The following is a 20,596-nucleotide window of genomic DNA, read 5'->3' as shown; positions in this document are numbered from 1 at the left end:
ACCAGGGAAGTCCGGTAACAGTATACTTATTTTGATAATGGACTTCTTTTACTTCGGTTCAATTTAATTGATTTCTAAATCAACTTGAGAACATACATCTATTGAGATGACATCTTTTATACCGTGTTTGTGAGAGTCCAAAGCAGTAAAAATCTCTTCAAAAGCAAATTTGGAAGTCCTTAACAAGGTATAAAATGTACACAGATTTTGACCTAAGAAATGCGATAAATACTCGCTCACTAGCAGAAAATGGTATGGAAAGGATGTTTATTTTAACATTACATTTAATGTTACTTTTTAAAAACTATTCTTCATCAGTGGAAGATTGCTTAAGCATTTTACACCTACTCTAAGAAATTCTATACAAATTTTCAAGTTTCTAATTATAATCTCATATATGTAAAAATTATGGATGAGGGTGAGTCAAAAATTATCCACACTCTGGTTATAGTAAAACTTCTGTTGGCCACACTGTCTTATCAGTGCTTTCCGTTCAAGGCTACTGTCTCCCCAGTCACCGCTGTGCAGGTGTGAACATGTTACATCTGTTTGTTTGTAACTGCAGTGTGAGCAAAAATGGATGCCCCACTTGTGATTTGCAAGAAAGAAGAGCAGCGTGCAGTGATTCATTTTTTGTGGTCTGAGGGTGTACATGATGCCTTTATTTACTGAAGACTTTGTACACAGTGTGGAGAAAGTGTTTTGTCATGAAGAAGTGTGTATGTATGGATAGAGAAGTTCAAGGAAAGTTGCACAAATGTTAGCCATCAAGAAGGAGCAGGACGCCCATCCATGTCCATGGATTAAACGCAGAGGACTGCTATCCAAGGGTGTTGTGAGCTTGCATGACAATGCATGTCTGCACACTTCTGCCCACACTGTCAACACTATGCAAAAACTTCCTTTGGGGAAGTTCCTAGGTGCAGGGGTTGGGAGTCCGCCTGCCAGTGGAGGGGACGCGGGTTTGATCCCTGATCCAGGAGGATCCCACATGCCACGGAGCAGCTAAGCCCATGAGCCATGGCTGCTAAGTCCATGTGTTGCAACTACTGAAGCCCGAGCACCTAGGGCCCATGCTCTGCAACAAGAGAGGCCACTGCGATGAGGAGCCAGTGCACAAAGATGAAGAGTAGCCCCTGCTCGCCACAACTGGACCTCTCCACAAACCTGCACACAGCAATGAAGACCCAACACAGCCAATAAATAAATAAATTTATTATAAATAAATAAATAATAAACAAAACAAAACAAACAAACAAAACCTCCTTTTGAGGTGTTAAAGCATCCTCCATACAGACCTAATCTTGCTCCATCAGACTTTCACCTGTTTGGTCCCCTGAAAGCAGCCCTATGAGGCTGAAGATTCACTTCTGATGAAGAAGTGAAGGCAGCAGTGCATTCATGGCTCACAGCTCAGCCTAAAACATTTTTTAATGAGGGAATAAGAAGGCTTGTTGACAGGTGGAAAAAGTGTATTGAAAAGCAAGGAGATTATGCTGAGAAATCATGTCTTTGTCTTTTCTAAAAGTTACTTAAAATACAAGAGTGAGTCAAAAATATCCACATCCTGGCTATAGAATTTATAGAAGTTTTAACATAATCAGAATGCAGATACTTTTTGACTCACCCTCGTACTTAATTCACACTGACCCCAACTTTCTGACTTCGTGAAGTTTTCACCAGCTTCCAGCCCTTGTTGACATATGTTCATGGTTGTCTTGCTCTGGGTCTTCTCTCCCAGATGCTCTGCTTGAATTTCCGGGAGAAACTTCTCAGCACCAGACTGTTTTACCTAAGAAAAGTCCCGAAGATATAGTTTATTGTTATAAAAACACGTTCAAAAGTTTTAAAGGAAATGATTTGAATTTTCTATTTTCTAGAATGTTTCAAATGAAAAAAAGGACATTAAAGTTATTGACTATTCAACTTGAACTCCATTCCTCTGGTTTTGTTCAAAATATGGAAAATAAAATAAGTATTATTTATAATAAAAATGTTTCCAAGTAACATGCTTACTGCAAAATAAATAAGTAACATAAAGTACCAAGAATATGTTTATTTTTTTTAAATGTATTTATTTATTTATTTATTTATTGGCTGCATTGGGTCTTTGTTGCTGCGCACAGGCTTTCTCTAGTTGCATTGAGCAGGGGCTACTCTTCCTTGTGGTGCACCGGCTTCTCATTGTGGTGGCTTCTCTTGTTGTAAAGCATGGGCTCTAGGCTTGTGGGCTTCAGTAGTTGTGGCACATGGGCTCAATAGTTGTGGCTTGCGGGCTCTAGAGAGCAAGCTCAGTAGTTGTGGCACACGGTGGGATCTTCCTGGACCAGGGATTGAACTCCTGTTCCCTGAATTGGCAGGTGGATTCGTTACCACTGCGCAACCAGGGAAGTCCCAAGAGTATGTTTATTACTAAAATTTTGATGGTCACTCTACAGCACTGGATTGGTCGCAATGATTCTAATATTTTTAAATATTTATTTTTATCTTTGCCTGTGTGAGGTCTTAGCGCGGCACACAGGATCTTTCATTGCAGCATGTGGGCTTCTCTCTAGTTGTGGTGCTCAGGCTCAGTAGTTGCAGTGCAAGGGCTTAGTTGCCCCACAGCATGTGGGATCTTAATTCCCCGACCAGGGATCGAACTCGGGTCCCCTGCATTGGAAGGTGAATTCTTAACCACTAGACCACCAGGGAAGTCCCTTGCAAAGATTCTGATTTCAATGTGTCTGAAAGCATTATTTCCCCACACTTTGATCTCTACAACCAACAAATAGATTAATATACTTGTCCTGGATAATTCACAACAGAGACAGTAAATATTTCATTGAAAGTCTTTGTTCACCTGCCCTTGTTACCAGTGTTCTTGGCCTCCTTAATCAATAGAAATTGATAAGAGGCCTGGCAAGAAATTCAGGCAAGGCTTTAAGGTGGCGCCGGCTGTAGCAGGGGGATGTGAGAACAAGTAACAGGTTCTGCTGCTCACTGGCTCACGCCCCGAAGTGGGTGAGCTGCTTCCTCATATGGGGTGACGGTGGAGGTATGTCCAAGCATCAGGCCAGAGGGGTGGTTTGAGGGGGTTTGCCCACCCCTTGGGTGGGTTGTCTGTGTAGGGGACAAGCCCAGTACTCTGCTTTTGCTCTGGACACCCTGTTTTTGCTCCCAGCTCTTCAGAAGTGGCAGTTGGGTTTTTTTTTTTTTTGGTCTTTTTGTATCCTGTTGTCCATAATTTGCGCCAACTCTGCATGCCTGCAGTGATTTTTAGTCCCTTATAGTTTCTTTGTATTTTGTTGCCAGAGAAGATGTTTGTCCAGGTGGACGCACTGCAGCAAAGGGTCCCAGATCCCAGCCTGTCTCACCCTTAGACCTGTGTGTGGAGGTGTGTTGTATGCTCAGTTATGCACGTAGAATTCCTTGTGCTGGTGATGGACTTACATTTAATCCTGCCTCTTGGATCTGGGGTGACAGCAGGTATTTCCTAAAGCTTCAGAAGTCGTCTGCCTTTTAATTTTTTACTTTATTTATTTTGAGGATGAGTGTTTAATTTACAAGGAGAACAACAGAACACCGGGATCGACACCTTCCAACCACAGAAAGGCTTTTATTTGTTCTTGGGAAATTAAAGCAATCAAAACAATATGAACTAACCAATTAGATCTTGTGAGAAAACTTAAGTCAACTTTGAAAATAGTTCATCTAAGTGCTTCAGTTTCTGAATTCCCACCACCCCGGGGCTGACAGTTGACTACATCACAAAGGGTAATGGGAACCTAGTTCCAATAATGGGGGAAATGAACACCGTGAACAGGATCTAGGGGCAGCCCTGCATTTACAAGGAGGGGGGACTGTTCATAAGAGCAGTTTTCCACTTGCATTGCTAACATTTTCCTATTTACAAAAGGTCTCCGCCTCCTCCCACCAGAGCCCATTTCCAGGATGTTGACCGGGCCTTTTCAACAATAGCTTCTGGAAAAGGTGTTTCCTCAACGGGTCTCGGGAATGTTCTGCTCCAGCTCTGGAGGATACTCTGACTCAGTCCACCAGCATGAAATTAGACTGGCAGTGAGCTAGAAACTCCGTCACAGGGTCCTGTTCACCTTCTGCTTGAATGGTGCCGGCGATGCTGTTGTTTTCCAGGATGGGGAGGAAAAGCTGCACAAAGTCAGAGGTGTAGGGAGGAGCGATCATACCCAGCACCTCGGTCACAAAGTGGCGAATGAGGGAAATGTCGGTGTCCTGCTTCTCCAAACACTTGCGGATGTAAGTGACCACGGGGAGCATGTAGCCCAGGCTCAGCAGGTGCACCATCCTGTCCAGCAGGGTCTTCTTCAATTCGAGCTGCTCCATTGCGTCCAGCTGGGCGTGCCGCATCTCCAAGAGCTTCACCAGCAGCTGCAGGACCTGGGGATGCATTAGCTGGTGGCGGGTGCTGATCTCATCCAGCAGAACCAGATGCACAGGGTTGTGGTGGGGCTGCAGCTGGAAGTAGCTGGGCTTCGATAGGGTCCAGTCCACCCACTTCAGCACACCCATGGCTACCACTGGAAACCTGATACACTTATAGAGGGTGCTCAGCTCTGCCAGGAGTTCAGACGCTCCTTTGTTCTCAGCACAACACACATTGTGAGCAGTTTCAACCGCTTTGGCCGTTGACCTCAGACCCTCTTGACTGATGGTCACACGCTGGTTGTTCTTCCAGGTCTCCACCACGCTCACTGCGTATGCCAGGAGATAGATGTACTTGTGCTTGTGGTCTGGGTTGATCCTGGCCCCTGGTTTAAAGAGTGACTCCATGAAGAGGTCCAGGAACGCCGGCACCCGGATGAGTTCAACGGGAGGCGGGTCCACGCTGGTGAACAGGTTGAAGAGGACTGTGATGTCGGCCGGATTGAGGGCCCCCTTGGAAAACATGGCCCCAAGGGCCTGACACAAGCGGGGGTAGGAGGCCGCTGTGCCCAGTGCGAGCGGGATCCGACTGGCATCGTGGCCTCTCTCCTGGGCGAAGCGCTGCACCTCCTGTGCGATCCTGCGTACGGCCCAGCCCTGCCTCCCTTCCTGGGCCAGCACGGACATCAGGGCCTGGGCCACCAGGTACGTGTGCTCCCCGTGGCACACCATCTTAGCAAACTGAGGGAGATTTTCTGCAAGCTTGTCTTCTCCTCCATCCAAAAGGCTAGCTAGAGAGGTCCCGAGGACTCTAGAAAACACTTGCAACTGCTGGCAGGCTGCTGCCACGCCAGTGATCTCCCCTTGGTATCCTGCATCAGAAATCAGCCTGACCGTGAAGTTCAGCATCAGACAGTCTGGGTGCACTTCAATCAGTTGGTAAATGAGATCTCTCCAGGTGGGATGTGTTATCATCTGTTCAAGCCAAGCAGGAGTCTCTCCTTCAGCAAAGATAGAATCTGCTTTGCGGGGGTCGAACTGTTGCATCAGCAAACTCTTCAAGTGATTTTCTACAGTTTCCTGAACCTGCAGTGGTTCAACCCCGGTCTGAATGAGCCACTGGGCCAGCAGGTTGACGGTCTGGGCCGCAGCCGTGTAGTTGTCTGCTAAGAGCCGGATTACCTCCTCCGGAGACCCTCCTGCCTTAAAATACCTCATCAGCGTGTTAAAGATGGAGGGTTCCATGATGTAATCCCGGGTAGAAAATTGCTGCAGGCATTCCTGCTGGACCCGGGCGTCCTCTTCTCCCTGTGCATCCTCCTCCCCCTGCTGCTGCCAGTCACCCCGCTTGGCCGCGCTCCCCAAGTCGTCCTGGTCCAGGTCCATGCTGGCGCGCGGCAGGGGTGCCTGCGTCCTCTCCCCTGACTGCCTGTTTAAGAAGAGAAACAGGATTAGGATCTACTCCCCCTTCTTTTCAAAGCTTTAGTACGTAAAACTGATGTTTCTTGATAGGAATATGCATTTGCCTGATTAGACAATGGGAGGACAGTTTCTTCTGTCAACTACTGATGTAATTTGAATTCTGTGTCCCAGAGGTGATTTCATTGGCCAGTTGAGATGCTCCTCTATAATGATCACATGTTAAATTTATACTCCGATAAAATTATTACTGTTTTCAAAACTTAGGAAAAACTTTACTTTCTCCAGACAGCTAATATATTCTCTCAAAATCTAAATCAGGTGTCCCTCTTAGCTTTCGCACTTAAGAGATCCAAATCAATAATTCTGAAACAAATCTTGACTCAAAATTAGTGACTGAGATCAAATGCCTTGTATTTTGACATACTATTCCTATGCCTCTTCATTCACAGAGTCTTCCATTCAAATTAGAGTTTTCTTTTTCTTGATTTTATTGACTTTTTTTCTTACTAGGTATTTATTCTTTAACTATGATCTTACCAGTTGTACATGTGCCAAGTAATTTTCTCTATGTACAGTGAAAGGTTTTGGCTTTTGAGCTAAGAACAAAGGTAAGTTTTCCTAAGATTTTAAGCGGAAAATTAACATGAAATGATTTTCTTTGAAAGAGATTGTGGCTGCCAAGGGAGAATGGCTGAGAAGGGAGCCACCATGGACAAGGGGGCAGTAGGTAGACAGGTATTAGTTGGGCTGGTAGTGGACGTAGGCTTTAGGGGGAGGGAGTTGGGGGAGATGGAGGACTGAGTGGCACCGGAGATACTGAGGGTCCATTGAAGGTTGGGGGCCGGTCGTGAGGGAGGGGGTAGTAAGACTAGTGACCACTAGGTTTCTGGCTCTGTCCAGGGAGGTGGAGCAGTGCCTCCTGCAGACAGAGATTTGGTGGAGAAGATCCTGACCCTGACTGTGGATGGGATGAAGGTACTTCCCTTTGAAGACCACTAAAGCCAGGAAATGAGTGTGATCACTAAGTGAGAGGCTGCAAAATGGCCATTGTGGGCAGAAGACAGCAAACACTTGTTTTGCTCATATTGTGAAGTGTTCTTTTTCTAGCAAAGTCTTCACTGACGGGCAACATTTAAAAATCAAGAGATTTAATGTTAAAATTTAAATTTTGACATGAAAAATAAAATCTGATATCAGTGATCTTACATCCCCATGTGAGCAACCATTGGCTGGACCTGAGGAGGGCTTCCTCCCTTTAGATGGAGAGGAGGACTTGCCCCCTTTAGATGGAATCTGGTTTCCCGAATCAGCTACAGTCTACACAGCCTGTTTAGTGTCACCTACTAAGCGCTGGCAGACAAAAATATATATATATAAAAAAAACACATCCACACTCATCCCCCGTTTGTGACTCAAGTTTATGTATTCTCTGTATATAAAGTCTCTCTTCCCCTTCAGCTGTTCAGGGCTGCTGTGGCTGAGCCTACATTCTGTTATCACTGAAATCCATTAGTGTTAGCAGAGAAAAATTACTTTTCAATGGGGATACCCGTGGTAAATGACTGGAATATGGTCAGGCCATTGAAATCCAGGGGATCTGTGTTTGTTTGTTTCATTCACTTTTCCTCAACAAAATTCCAAAGGTCAATGTTTACATGAGGGGAGACAGAACAGAGAAAAATCAACCAAAAACAGAAGGCTTGAGAACTTACAGGGAATGTGGCTCTTGGAGAACAGGAGGACCACAGAGAGAACCCAAGCTCCTCATTCGGGGATTTATCCAGTTTCTCCCAGTCCCTGAAAAACAAGAAAAAGAGCAGCCCAAATTCACACTGCTGATAGGATTTGTGTTTAGGATCTACACTCAGCTCTGCCAAGCTGAAATACCTCTTGTGTTATACTGTGGAATATAACACAGCAATAAAAAGTATGAAGTAGCTCAATAAATACAGAACACATCCCAGATATATTTGAGATAAATCAAATTAACACAGTAGAATAAAATTCTTAATTGAAAAACAAATCTGATAAATATCACATAATCAGAGGGCTTCACTGGGAAATTCTGCCAACATTCAAATAATAATTAAACCCTTCACAGGGACTTCCTTGGTGGCACAGTGGTTAACAATCCACCTGCCAATGCAGGGAACACTGGTTTGATCCCTGGTCTGGGTCGATCCCACATGCCGCAGAGCAACTAAGCCCATGTGCTGAACTAAGTCCATGTGCCACAACTACTGAGCCTGTGTACCTAAAGCCCATGCTCCACCATAAGAGAAGCCACCGCAATGAGAAGACAGCATACTGCAGTGAAGAGTAGCCCCCACTCACCACAGCTAGAGAAAGCCTGCGTGCAGCAACAAAGACCCAAAGCAGCCAAAAAATAAATAAATTTATTAAAGAAAAAAAAACCTTCACAAACTCTTCCCAAATATAGAAGAGAAAGGAACTCTTCCCACTTCCAAGCTCATTCTCTGAGGCCAGTATTAATTACCTTGTGTTATCAGTCAGGGTTCACCTAGAGAACAGTACCACTAGGAGATGTGTATTAGAGATTTACAGCAAGGAACGGGCTTACAGGAGTGTGGGAACTGTCTAGGCAAGTCTGAAATCCTTGGGGCAGCTGTCAGGAAAGGCAGGCTGGCACTTTTTGGCACTGATGAAGCTGCTCTCCACAGGCAGAATTTTTTCTCTTCAGGGAAGCCTCAACTCTACTCTTAAAGCCTTAGTTAACTGGATCAGGCTTGTTGGCTTACCTAGGATAATCTTTCTTTCTTCAAGTCAATTGATATGGACTTTAATGACATCAAAAAAAACCCTTAAAAGTACCACCATCACCTACATTAGTGTTTGAGTGAATAACTAGGGCCTGTAGCCTGAGTGTCCACATAAATGTGACCGCCACACTTTGATGCCAAAACCAGACAGAAGGATCCCAAGAAAACTATTGACTAATATCCTTTATGAATACAGAGGGGAAAATCTTCAGCAAAATCCCAGCAATCCAAATCCAGCAGTGTACAAAGGATTATCCCAGAAATGTGACGTTGATTCAATTACTGGAAACCAATGATTGTTGATTCAATTATTGAAAACCAATCAATATCAATAGCATAAAGGACAGAAACCACATCACCATCACAACAGAGGCAGAAAAAACTGTTTCCAAAAATTAAACAGAGAGTTACCAAATGATCCAGCAATTCCTTTCTTAGGTACCACATGTGAGAGAAATGAAAACATATGTCCGCACAAGAACTTGTTGTGTGAACATAGCAGCATTGCTCATAATTGCCAGAAAGTAGAAACACCCAAATGTCCATCCACTGTTGAATGGATAGACAAAGTATGGTACATCCATACAGTGGAATATTATCTAGGCATGAAGAGGGAATAAAAGACTAATTCATGCTCAGCATGGATGATTCTTGAAAACTTGCTAAGTGAAAGTATCCACATACAAGAGGTCACATACTGTATAATTCCATTTATATGAAATATCCAGTACAGGCAAATCTCTAGAGACAGAAAATTGATTAGAGGTTGTCAGGAAACAGGGTAGGGCAGAATGTGGAGTGTCTGTTAATAGGCTTCTTTTTAGGGTGATGAAAATATTCTAGAATGAAATAATAATTATGGTGGTAAAACTGTGAATATTTTAATGAACCATTGAATCTTAGACTTTAAAAAAGTGAGTTTTATAGTTTGGACATTATATCTCAATTTTTTAAAGTGCTTACACAGCCCAGGAGTATCAGACTTCAGCTAAATTCTTAGGCATATGAAATACTTATTTAAATTTAAATTCAGCGTTCCTAATTCTATTTTAAAATTTGAAACTTCAAATTTGTGAGATTCAAACCATTAATAAGTTCCATCCTTTCCCCCTCTCTCCCCTGTCATTTCCACCCACAATATAAACATACTGTCATAAATATCAGGTTAGGAAAGAAAAACCTCCCTTAAATCCCACAAGGCTCTATTGCTACCACCCCATTTTAAAATTTTCTTTTACAGGAAAACTCTTTTTAAAGCGTTCTATTTGCTCTTTGCATGTTGGTGATTTATTTCCCGCTCATTGTCTCTCGAACTCAGCCTAGTCAGGCTTTTACATCCAACCCCCATGGACACCCCTCTTGTCAAAGTCACCAGTTAATGATCTTAATATTCCCAGCCCTCTCTTACCTGAAGTACCTGGAGCCCTCTCCACCTTACAGGCTTTCTTCTCAGGGCTCCCAGGACCGAATCCTTTCCTGAGATTCCTTGTGTGTCAATGGCTGCTCCTGTGAAGTTTTTTTTTTGCTTCTTCCTTCTCCTTCTCTCTATCTCTCCCCAACTGTGGACCTCCCATGTCTCTCAAGGCTGAAGTTCTAGAGCTCTGAGCTCCAATATATACTGTCCAAGCATGGAAATCTAATCACAAGGATTTTCCTACCACCCACACGGTGATTAGGTCTGGATTTTAATCTCCAGGCTTGTATATCCAAACTCCTGATTCAGTATCCCTGCTTGGATATCTAACAGGTCATAAGTCAAACTTAAAATTCCCATCCTCAACCATGACGTCCTGCATTGACTCCTGACCCACTCTCAGGCCTCGACATTTAAGTAAAGTCAGTTTCATTAGTCCAGTTGATTGAGTCAAGAACCTCAGCATCTGTGACTCTGCTTCTTTACTCTTGATCCAAACTCAACCTGTCAAAAAAAATCTTGCTTGGTCCCTTGTCACATTTCTGACTTCTATTAACACTTTCCTCTCTGGTTGCTTTGCTTTCGTGTAAACAAGCCAAGCATGGTCCCAGCTGAGGCCTTTGCACTTGCTGTTTGCTCTGTCTAGGAAGTTATTTCTCCAGATAAAAGCAAGACTTGTTCTCTTACCTTTTTCTGGCATCTTTTCAACTACCTTTCTTGACAAAGCAGTGACATGTAACGAGACTGGAATCAGTCTTCGAGAAGACAGGGATTTGGGATTAGCGTGTGAGGGTTAATGGAACCTCCTGGGGGGTTTAATCTGTGTGGTGAACAGGTAAGATTTAAATTGGAGAATTGATGAGAGCTTTTCTAAACTGGAGACCAGTCAGGAGCCTGAAGACTTTCAAACTTGCTCTGTGGGTTTTGTACTAAATATTTAAGGCTATTGAGTATCCCTGAAGGGTTGTAAGTGATGAGGTGAACTCTAGGGTGGAGTCAGTTTGGTTTAAGGAGATGGAGAGACCAATAATTTGCTGGTAGTGGAGGTTACAGAGATGATGGTGGCTGGAACTAGGATAGCTGTCATTCCTATCTTGGTTGTCAATGGGCCACAAAAATGAACCCCAGTGGTAAAGCGGCAAAGTCTTTAAACAACAAAAAACACACAAAAAAACACGTTTCCAACTGGCATATGAAAAATATTCAATTTAATCAAGGTGTAAAGAAACAAAATCTTAATAATGAGATGTGCATATACAAAAAATTATTTGCATTATGATTCAATTTTATAAAAATATATATTAATTCCATAAATATTTATTTACTGCTTAACAGGTAGTCAGCAAACTGTGTTGGGAAATCTAGATTATATACCAAAATTTTAAAATAGGTTTTTTCTGGCAGATAGATATGGAAGTGGTCTTTTTTTCTGTGATACTATAAAAGTTATTTATTCACTATACACAAAACATGTCCCCCATAAAATGTACATTGCATGTAAATCACTTAAAAGTATAATTTTGTGAACATTTTCTCGATTAAAGAACATACTAAATCAGTTGGAATAACAGCTCTCTGTCTGCCTAAAAATAATCTAATTATAGCACCCAGAGTCTCCTTTATATCTGATGCAAAATTAAATACCTTTTAAAAAAATAAATACTGATTTAATGGGAGTATTGCAGAGTGAATGAGTAAATCCGAGTGATGACTCAGGGAGTTTTTTTTTTTTTTTAGGCTGAGCCACGCTACATGCAGGATCTTAGTTCCCCAACACAGGATTGAACCTGTGCTCCCTGCATTGGGAGCACAGAGTCTTAACCACTAGACCACCAGGGAAGTCCTTAAATACTTATTTTGAGAATTGTTTCCTAATAGGTGTTTGAGGAGGCCGAGTTAACAATTTAATGTAACTCTAGTATATTACAGTCACTGCATGGTAAATCAGTTTATTACAGATTAAAACAGATCATTTTTTCATTATTTGTGTTAATGGGATGCAAACAAGTACTGGATACTTTCAAATGGCAAATAACCACAAAATTACTTTTCTTTAATAGTGTATTGGGTTTTATAATTACATAGGATAAAAATGGTGTAAAATAGTTATGAATAATGCACCTCAAACAAAATAATGAGGCCAACTAGATTGTGCTCAGTAGATGTTTATTGAATAAGTGGATTTTATCTATTTTTCTCCCTAATTACCCACTACAATTTTTGCCCACAGTAAGGGTTCAGTAAATGTTTGCTGAATATACTGACTCGGAGAGAGGAGAGAAGAGACGGACCGTCTTAGCTGGATGTCAAGTATTATAATTGACATTTACGGTGAGGGAGCGTTTAAGATGTAAACCACCTGTGTGATTCAAGTAAGGAAGCAAATGCCAACAAAGCAAACCATTAAGCAGAAAACACTGGCACTGGAATAAACAAAGGCAAGATTTGCCAATAGCGAAAATAGTACTGATTTTAAGAGATAACCCAGGAAAAGTTTAGATTGGATCATACCTTTTCTCACAGAATTCAGTTTGAGACAGACCAATAGAAGCACTGCAAGAGAGTATGGCTGTCTTCCTTGATTTTCAGACAGCCTAGTTTCTTTTTTTTTTTTAATTTTTTTGGCCACCCTGCATGGCATGTGGGATGGCACGTGGAATCTTAGTTCCCCAACAAGGGATCCAACACACAACCTGGCATTGGCAGCACGGAGTCTTAACCACTGGACCACCAGGGAAGTCCCAGACATCCCAGTTTCCAATAATTTAACATAGCCCTGCTACCCATGAATCAATATAAACCTAATCAGAGTTAGGGATTAGTTTCTACAAGCACAGAGTTGAATTTCCTTTTATTTGTCCTAAAATGCTTACTTTCAAACTTGAAGGGACTTCAATGATTCCATGTAGTTTTGATAACAGTCTTTTATCTTTCAGACCAGAGTTGATATATTTGTACAGTAGTCTTACTGAGGCACCTTCCACCCACTCTTTTGTCGCTTGAACTGCACTTCTGTTCTTTTTCCACTTTCTCAGATCTTTATTGAAGTGTAGTAAGCAGAACTATACTGGGTATTCCTGCTGGAGTTGGATCTATCATTGTTAGAATGGCTTCTGCTATGCGGTGGTCTTCTAGTTGGTCTGTTTCTAGGACTATAAGATCTTCTATAGTTGTAATCAAAGGACCGACTTCCTGATCTCCTTTCTTTCTCTTTCTTTCTTTCCTTCTTTCCTCTTTCCTTCCTTCCTTCCTTCCTTCCTTCCTTCCTTCCTTCCTTCCTTCCTTCCTTCCTTCTTTCCTTCCTTTGCTGCATTGGGTCTTCATTGCTGCTCACGGGCTTTCTCTAGTTGCAGCCAGCAGGGGCTACTCTGTTGCTGTGCGCGGGCTTCTCATTGCGGTGGCTTCTCTTGTTGCAGAGCACGGCTCTAGGCGCATGGGCTTCAGTAGTTGTGGCTGGCAGGCTGCAGAGCTCAGGCTCAGTAGTTGCGGCGCATGGGCTTAGTAGCTCCACTGCATGTGGATTCTCCCCAGACCAGGGCTTGAACCCGTGTCCCTTGCATTGGAAGATGGATTGTTAACCACTGTGTCACCGAGGAAGCCTTGCCTTCTTTCTTAACTTCAGCTTCTAGAATATCTATATTTGTTACAATCATCACAGCAGGAAGAACTATACACATTTCCTCCCTTCCTTGGCTTTCATATGATTTGGAGTCTTCTGATCCCCCTGTGCAAACTGTACTTCAGTTTGGCCTCTACAAATCCATTTTCGGTCCAAATTATGTAAAGCATCTTCAGCATCATGAATATCCTCAAACTGAACATATGCAAATCCTCTTGGAGACAACTGTGGAAATCGGGTGGAACATACACATCAACTATAGCGACCGTAATTTGCTTCGTAAATCTTCAGACCTGGTATCATCGGCCGTTTGTTATGAAGGGGGGGGCAGGGCGGGGCACAAGTGCCAGGACACGACTGCGGCGTGAGTCTCAGCAGGGACACTAACTCCTGAGCAAAGCGTTCGCAGCTCAGACACACAGCCAGAAGTGATGCTTTTAATTTTTATTGTTTTGCTTGCTTCTATTTATTAAATTTTCTGTAACGTATAGGACCACTGGTGTAATGCAAATAAATAGGAAAAAACAGACTGTGCATTTAGGGTATCTAGCTGGTGACCAGTTATCCAATTCTGGGAGAATTTTAAGGGAAGAAATGAGGATAATATTGAGTTAGATTTTTCCTCAGCTAAGTAGTAAGTTTCCCAGCAAACAAAGGATATAACTCGTTTTTGTAATGTGGTATGGAAATTCTCTGTATGATTTTTTTGGAGATGCAGCTACTGTACGGGTTATCTAGTGTGCATTGTGCAAAGGATCTAGTGACTTTCTAGGTAAAGTGAGCAATAGACGCACCCCTCACATCCCCGTGTACAGCACGACCATCCTTACACCAGTAGTTCTCAACCACTGATGCACATTAGAGTCACCTGGGGGCGCCTGGGCTACACCTTAGAGCAATTTAATCTGAAGCTTGGGGCGGGGGGCGGTGGGGGTGGGGGGGTGGATGGGGTCAGACTGCTGTGGTATAGGTGAACAGCAAAGTGATTCACAGTATACAAACACATTCTTTTACAAATTCTTTTCCATTACAGATTATTACAAGATATTGAATATAATTCCCTGTGCTATACAGTAGGATCTTGTTGTATCTATTTTGTATATAGTAGTGTATATCTGTTAATCTCATACTCCCAATTTATTCCTCCCTCCCATTTCTTTGGTAACCAAAAGTTCCACATATAAGTGATATCATATGATATTTGTCTTCCTCTGTCTGGCTTACTTCAATTAGTATAATAATCTCTAGGTTCATCCATGTTGCTGCAAATGGCATTTTTTTCATTGTTTTTTATGGCTGATTAATATTCCATTGAGAGAGAGAGAGAGAGAGAGTGTGTGTGTGTGTGTGTGTGTGTTTACTACATCTTTATCCATTCCTCTGGTGATGGGCATCTAGGTTGCTTCCATGCCCTGACTATTGTAAACACTGCTGCAGTGAACATAGGGGTGCATGTATCTTTTCAAATTATGGTTTTCTCTGTATATATGCCCAGGAGTGGATTGCAGGATCATATGGTAGCTCTATTTTTAGTTTTTAAAGGAACCTCCATACTGTTCTCCATAGTGGCTGTACCAATTTACATTCCCACCCACAGCGTAGGAGGGTTCCTTTTTCTCCACACCCTCCCCAGCATTTATTGTTATAGACTTTTTGATGATGGCCATTCTGACTGGTGTGAGGTCAGAATGTAGTTTTGACTTGCATTTCTCTAACAATTAGCAATGTTGATCATCTTTTCGTGTGTCTTTTGGCCATCTGTATGTCTTCTTGGGAGAAATGTCTATTTAAAACTTTTGCCCATTTCTTGATTAGGTTGTTTGTTCACTTGTTTTTCAAAGGAAGAGTCTTATTTAATTTTCATTAGTTCTTTCAAACAACCCTCTAACAATTTAAAACTCTACCTTTATATAATGGCCCAGAACCTAATCAAGAGGTAAGACCATGGATTCAAAAATTACTGACTTACATTTGTGACCTTAGGTGAGTTTATGCCATCTCTGCTTGTCTTCTTTTTTTTTTTAATTTATTTATTATTTTTTGGGGGGTACATCAAGTTCAATCATCTGTTTTTATACACATATCCCCGTATTCCCTCCCTTCCTTGACTCCGCCCCCCCTCAAGTCTCCCCCACCCTCCCTGCCCCAGTCCTCTAAGGCATCTTCCAACCTCGAGTTGGACTCCCTTTGTTATACAACAACTTCCCACTGGCTACCTATTTTACAGTTGGTAGTATATATATGTCTGTGCTACTCTCTCGCTTCGTCTCAGCTTCCCCTTCACCCCCCCGCCCCCTCCCAAACCTCGAGTTCTCCAGTCCATTCTCTGTATCTGCGTCCTTGTTCTTGTCACTGAGTTCATCAGTACCATTTTTAGATTCCATATATGTGAGTTAGCATACAATATTTGTCTTTCTCTTTCTGACTTACTTCACTCTGTATGACAGATTGTAGTTCTATCCACCTCATTACATATAGCTCCATCTCATCCCTTTTTATAGCTGAGTAATATTCCATTGTATATATATGCCACATCTTCTTTATCCATTCATTTGTTGATGGGCATTTAGGTTGCTTCCATGTCCTGGCTATTGTAAATAGTGCTGCAATAAACATTATGGTACAAGTTTCTTTTGGGATTATGGTTTTCTTTGGCTATATGCCCAGTAATGGGATTACTGGCTGCTTGTCTTCTCATGTATAAATTGTATAGTAATACCTGAACCGTGGTGGGGGGTGGTTAGACCTACCAAATCCCCCTTTATTTTTTAAAAAATATTTATAAAATTTTTAAAGCTTACTTTCCATTTACAGTTACCACAAAATATTAGCTATATTCCCCATGTTGTACAGTACATCCTTGAGCCTATCTTACACCCAATAGTTGTACCTCTCATTTCCCCACCCTGCTCCCCTCCCCGCCCCCACTGGTAAACACTAGTTTGTTCTCTATATCTGTGAGTGTGTTTCTTTTTGTTATATTCACTAGTTTGTTGTATTTTTTAGATTCCACATATAAGTGATATCATACGGTATTTGTCTTTTTCTGTTTCATTTATTTCACTTAGCCTAATGCCCTCATGAATCTTCTCAAGAATCTTTCACCCTTCTTCAAAACATGTTCTTCTATTGCTCTATTTCTATCACTTTCTAGGAGTTACAAGGACAAGCTAAAGGATAAGGGGCATTCACTGTGCTGGCCATGGACAGCCTCACTGCTAACTGACCTACTACCATGGAAGTCCTTCACCTCTGCCAACGGTTAGTGGCTTGAGGAATTCCTAAAAGTGCATCTACAGCTGGGTATTCAAGGATAAGAAAGGATTTCACACTTTCAGTGAATTATAAATTTCACTGGCTTTAATTAAATTAGAAAAAGGTAACTGTTGACAATCCTAGGTGAAGTGCTAAAAGAGGTGAAGCCCCAACATGTAGCTTTCAAGGAATCTCAGTCCCCAAAGCTAGACATTATGCAGGCTGCCACACTGAGCTAACCTAAGAAGGTGGATATAGTTTATTCACTGTGAACCCCCTAGAGCTAGCCTGACCCTGACACACAGTAGGAGTATCACAGATGCAAGTGGTAGAAAGTCTGGCTCATTTAATCCAAATCATTAAAAGCATATTGGTGCCCTAGTAACAATCAGTGGGCTTTGTTTTTAATATTATCATTATGAACTCAAGATTTTTTTTTTTTTTTGGCTGTGTCGGGTCTTTGTTGCTGCATGTGGGCTTTCTCTAGTTGTGGCAAGCGGGGGGCTACTCTTCGTTGTGGTGTGCAGGACTCTCATTGCGGTGGCTTCAGTAGTTGCAGCATGAGGGCTCAGTAGTTGAGGCATGTGGGCTTAGTTGCTCTGCAGCGTGTGGGATCTTCCCGGACCAGGGATTGAACCCTTGTCCCCTGAATTGGCAGGCAGATTCTTAACCAATGCACCACCAGGGAAGTCCCTGAACTCAAGAATTTTATGTATTTGAAACGAATCTATACCAGGTCCTTTTAAAGATAATTAGAGATGGCCTTACACTTAACAAATGCCTTATTTTTTAAACTTTAATTTTGTGGTAAAAAAAAAAATCTCTGGTCGGTCCCGCAAGCCACATAGTGTGGCCAAATTAAACAAACAAATAAATAAATCTGTGGTAAAATATACATTAAACTTAGCATTTCAACCAAAAAAAAAGAATTTTATGTATTTGATATTTTTCAATTCGTTGCAGTCATTAATGCTTTTTCAACTTAAAATGCTATTATATATTTTGTGATTATATCTGTCCTACATTATTTTCATAAGCATTATTATTGAAATTAAAAAATTCTTCTTAGTCTAACAGTTCTTTGGCTTCAACTCAGAGACATTTCTTTTTTAAAGATTTATTTTTATTATTTATTTATTTATTTATTTTATTTTGGCTGCACTGAGTTTTTGTTGCTGTGTGCGCGCTTTCTCTAGTTGTGGCAAGCTGGGGCTACTTTTTGTTGTGGTGCACAGGCTTCTCATTGAGGTGGCTTTTCTTGTTGTAGAGCACTGGCTCTAGGCGAGCAGGCTTCAGTAGTTGCGGCATGCGGGTTCAGTAGTTGTGGCTCATGGACTTAATTGCTCCTCGGCATGTGGGATCTTCCCGGACCAGGAATCAAACCCATGTCCCCTGCATTGGCAGGTGGATTCTTAATAACTGCACCACCAGGGGAGCCCTCAGAGACATTTCTTGCAGCTGTGAATTTATTAGACAGATTCTAACAATTCCAGGTACCTTTCTTATATTTGAGGGGAAGATTTTCTACTGGGAGTACATTTGGGAACAGGTCAGGGATGTCTCCCTGACAGGTAGGGTTCACTTTCCTAAGAAACCGCAAGGTGGGGGGAGGGATAAATTGGACGATTGGGGTTGACATATACACACTACTATATGTAAAATAGATAACTAATAAGGACCTGCTATATAGCACAGGGAACTCTACTCAATACCCTGTAATGACCTATATGGAAAAAGAATCTAAAAAGAGTGGAAAATAAAATTAAATTTAAAAAAAGAAAAAGAAAAGAAACTGCAGGATAGGAGATGGACACAGGAAGAACTGGGGCAGGGAAATGAGCATATATGTAGAAGAAGCATTGGGCTGTGAGCAACACAGGTGCAAGACTTTGCCTGGAAGCAAAGCTTGGAAGCTTAGCATTTTTCAATGCAGTATAACTGCTCATAGGAGAGGGAGTAGTCCAAGCTCATTTCAGCCTTGGGGAGCCTGGAGTCATAAAGAGAAGTGAAAGGGAAAAGAGAGCTTTAATGTACACAATATTGACACTAAAAAATGAAGGAAAGTTCCAAGGAAAACCTATTGGTCTATACAGTCAATATTGCAAATTTCTAAACCTGGCAAGAGGACAGGACTGCATTAGAAGTCATTATTGATTAATTCATTCAAGTCCTTACCGAAAGCCCATTATGTGCTTGGCAACCTTCCAGGTCTTTGGGATACATTAGTGAACAAAGACAGGGACCACAACTGGTAGAGCTTACTTATACTGTAGTGATAAAAGGGAGATACTTGCAAGACTGGTGAATCTTCTGCAGAAAATGAGAAGTGTAGGAATCACAGTTAACCTTTAGAAACTGGTGAGAAATTTCTAAATAATTTTTAAATTCATAGGCAGGATTTTTTTTTGTAGAAAACTGGCACCATTTTGAATGTAAAACCATGAAAATATTTTTCTCTCTTTTCTATTTTTCCTGCCTGTTTCTTCCAGCTATCACCAAGTCGTCACTGTGATCTATGTGTGTGAACAGCATATAGAGAGGCGTGTTTTGTTTTAAGACTTGAGCCTTGGGAATAATTTTGTTTGGGAAGTGTTATCTTCAAGAAATTGATGTTTTGATTTAAGCTGCAACAGTGCTCAAGTACTTCTGAAAATTTTTTTTTCTTTTCTTTTCCTCTCTTTCTGTCCCTCCCTCCCTCCCCACCTTCCTTCCTTCCTTCCTTCCTTCCTCCTTTCCTTCCTTCCTTCTTTCCTTCCTTCCTTGCTTACATAGTTCTTAGGGTTGGGTTTGAGTTGTGATAGTCTGTGGGAGTATTAAGAAAATATTAAGAAAAGAAAGTATTAAGAAAATTTCTTTCATTTGCACAACTACTTTGAGGCAATATGCAAGAATATTGGGTTATTGCCGTAAGTATTTAAACATGCTTAGAATTCTCTTCTCTTAAAAGGGCAGTTCTCTCTTAAACATTTCTCATTCTAAACACTGCACTACTCATAACATTCAAAGTTCCTAAAAGAGTTTTTTTACACCTGATCTTACTTTTTCATCTTCTGTTACATAGTCTCAGTCGATATTTGTTCAATAAATATAGGCTAAGGATAAAATAAATATAAAGGTAAAAACAATAGGTTAAAAGTCACTAGGGGGCTTCCTTGTTGGTGCAGTTGTTAAGACGCTGGGCTCCATTGCAGGGGGCCTGGGTTCGATCTCTGGTCAGGGAACTAGATCCTGCATGTTCCAACTGCCACAACTAAGACCTGGTACAGCCAAAGAAATAAATAAATATTATAAATAAATAAATAAACAAAATTCACTAGGAAGGGACTTCCCTGACAGTCCAATGCTTAAGACTCCGAGCTTCCACTGCAGAGGGCACCGGGTTCAATCCCTGGTGGGGGAACTAAGATCCCACATGCCCCCCACCCCCCAAAAAAAGAAGAGGAGAGGGAGAGGGGAAAAGAACTGTAGACCTTGATTGCTTTTAAAAATGACTAAAGCAAGTAACTGTCTGAGGGCTGATATGATCAGGCTGTGGTTGGAGAGTGTGTTCAGTTTTGAATTGGGCAAAGACAAGGTCCAGATCAGACCAGAGCTTTAAAAAAAAGTAGTAGCATATTTCTGACTAATAAAATAATAAATGAGTATTGAAGAAAACGGAGTTTAGAAATGGAGAGAACGAGAGGAAAAGAAAATTATAATCACCTTTGCCTCACCAGTTGGATA

General features: G+C 41.7%; 1 protein-coding gene and 1 pseudogene across 1 annotated transcript; both read right to left on the bottom strand.

The window, feature by feature from the left end:
• Positions 1-4,029: 4,029 nt before the first annotated feature.
• On the bottom strand, positions 4,030-5,769 carry LOC130833564 (negative elongation factor D-like). Its single transcript, XM_057703307.1, has one exon. The coding sequence runs from the start codon at positions 5,767-5,769 to the stop codon at positions 4,030-4,032; it is 1,740 nt and encodes a 579-aa protein (XP_057559290.1).
• Positions 5,770-13,030: 7,261 nt separating this feature from the next.
• LOC130834043 (serine/arginine-rich splicing factor 10-like) lies at positions 13,031-13,931 on the bottom strand (annotated as a pseudogene).
• Positions 13,932-20,596: the final 6,665 nt, after the last annotated feature.

This window comes from Hippopotamus amphibius, chromosome 12, assembly GCF_030028045.1.
Source record: "Hippopotamus amphibius kiboko isolate mHipAmp2 chromosome 12, mHipAmp2.hap2, whole genome shotgun sequence".
NCBI classification, from domain to species: Eukaryota; Metazoa; Chordata; class Mammalia; order Artiodactyla; family Hippopotamidae; genus Hippopotamus; species Hippopotamus amphibius.
Note: the sequence above shows the minus strand (reverse complement) of the source record. Positions and strands in the feature narration are given on the sequence as shown.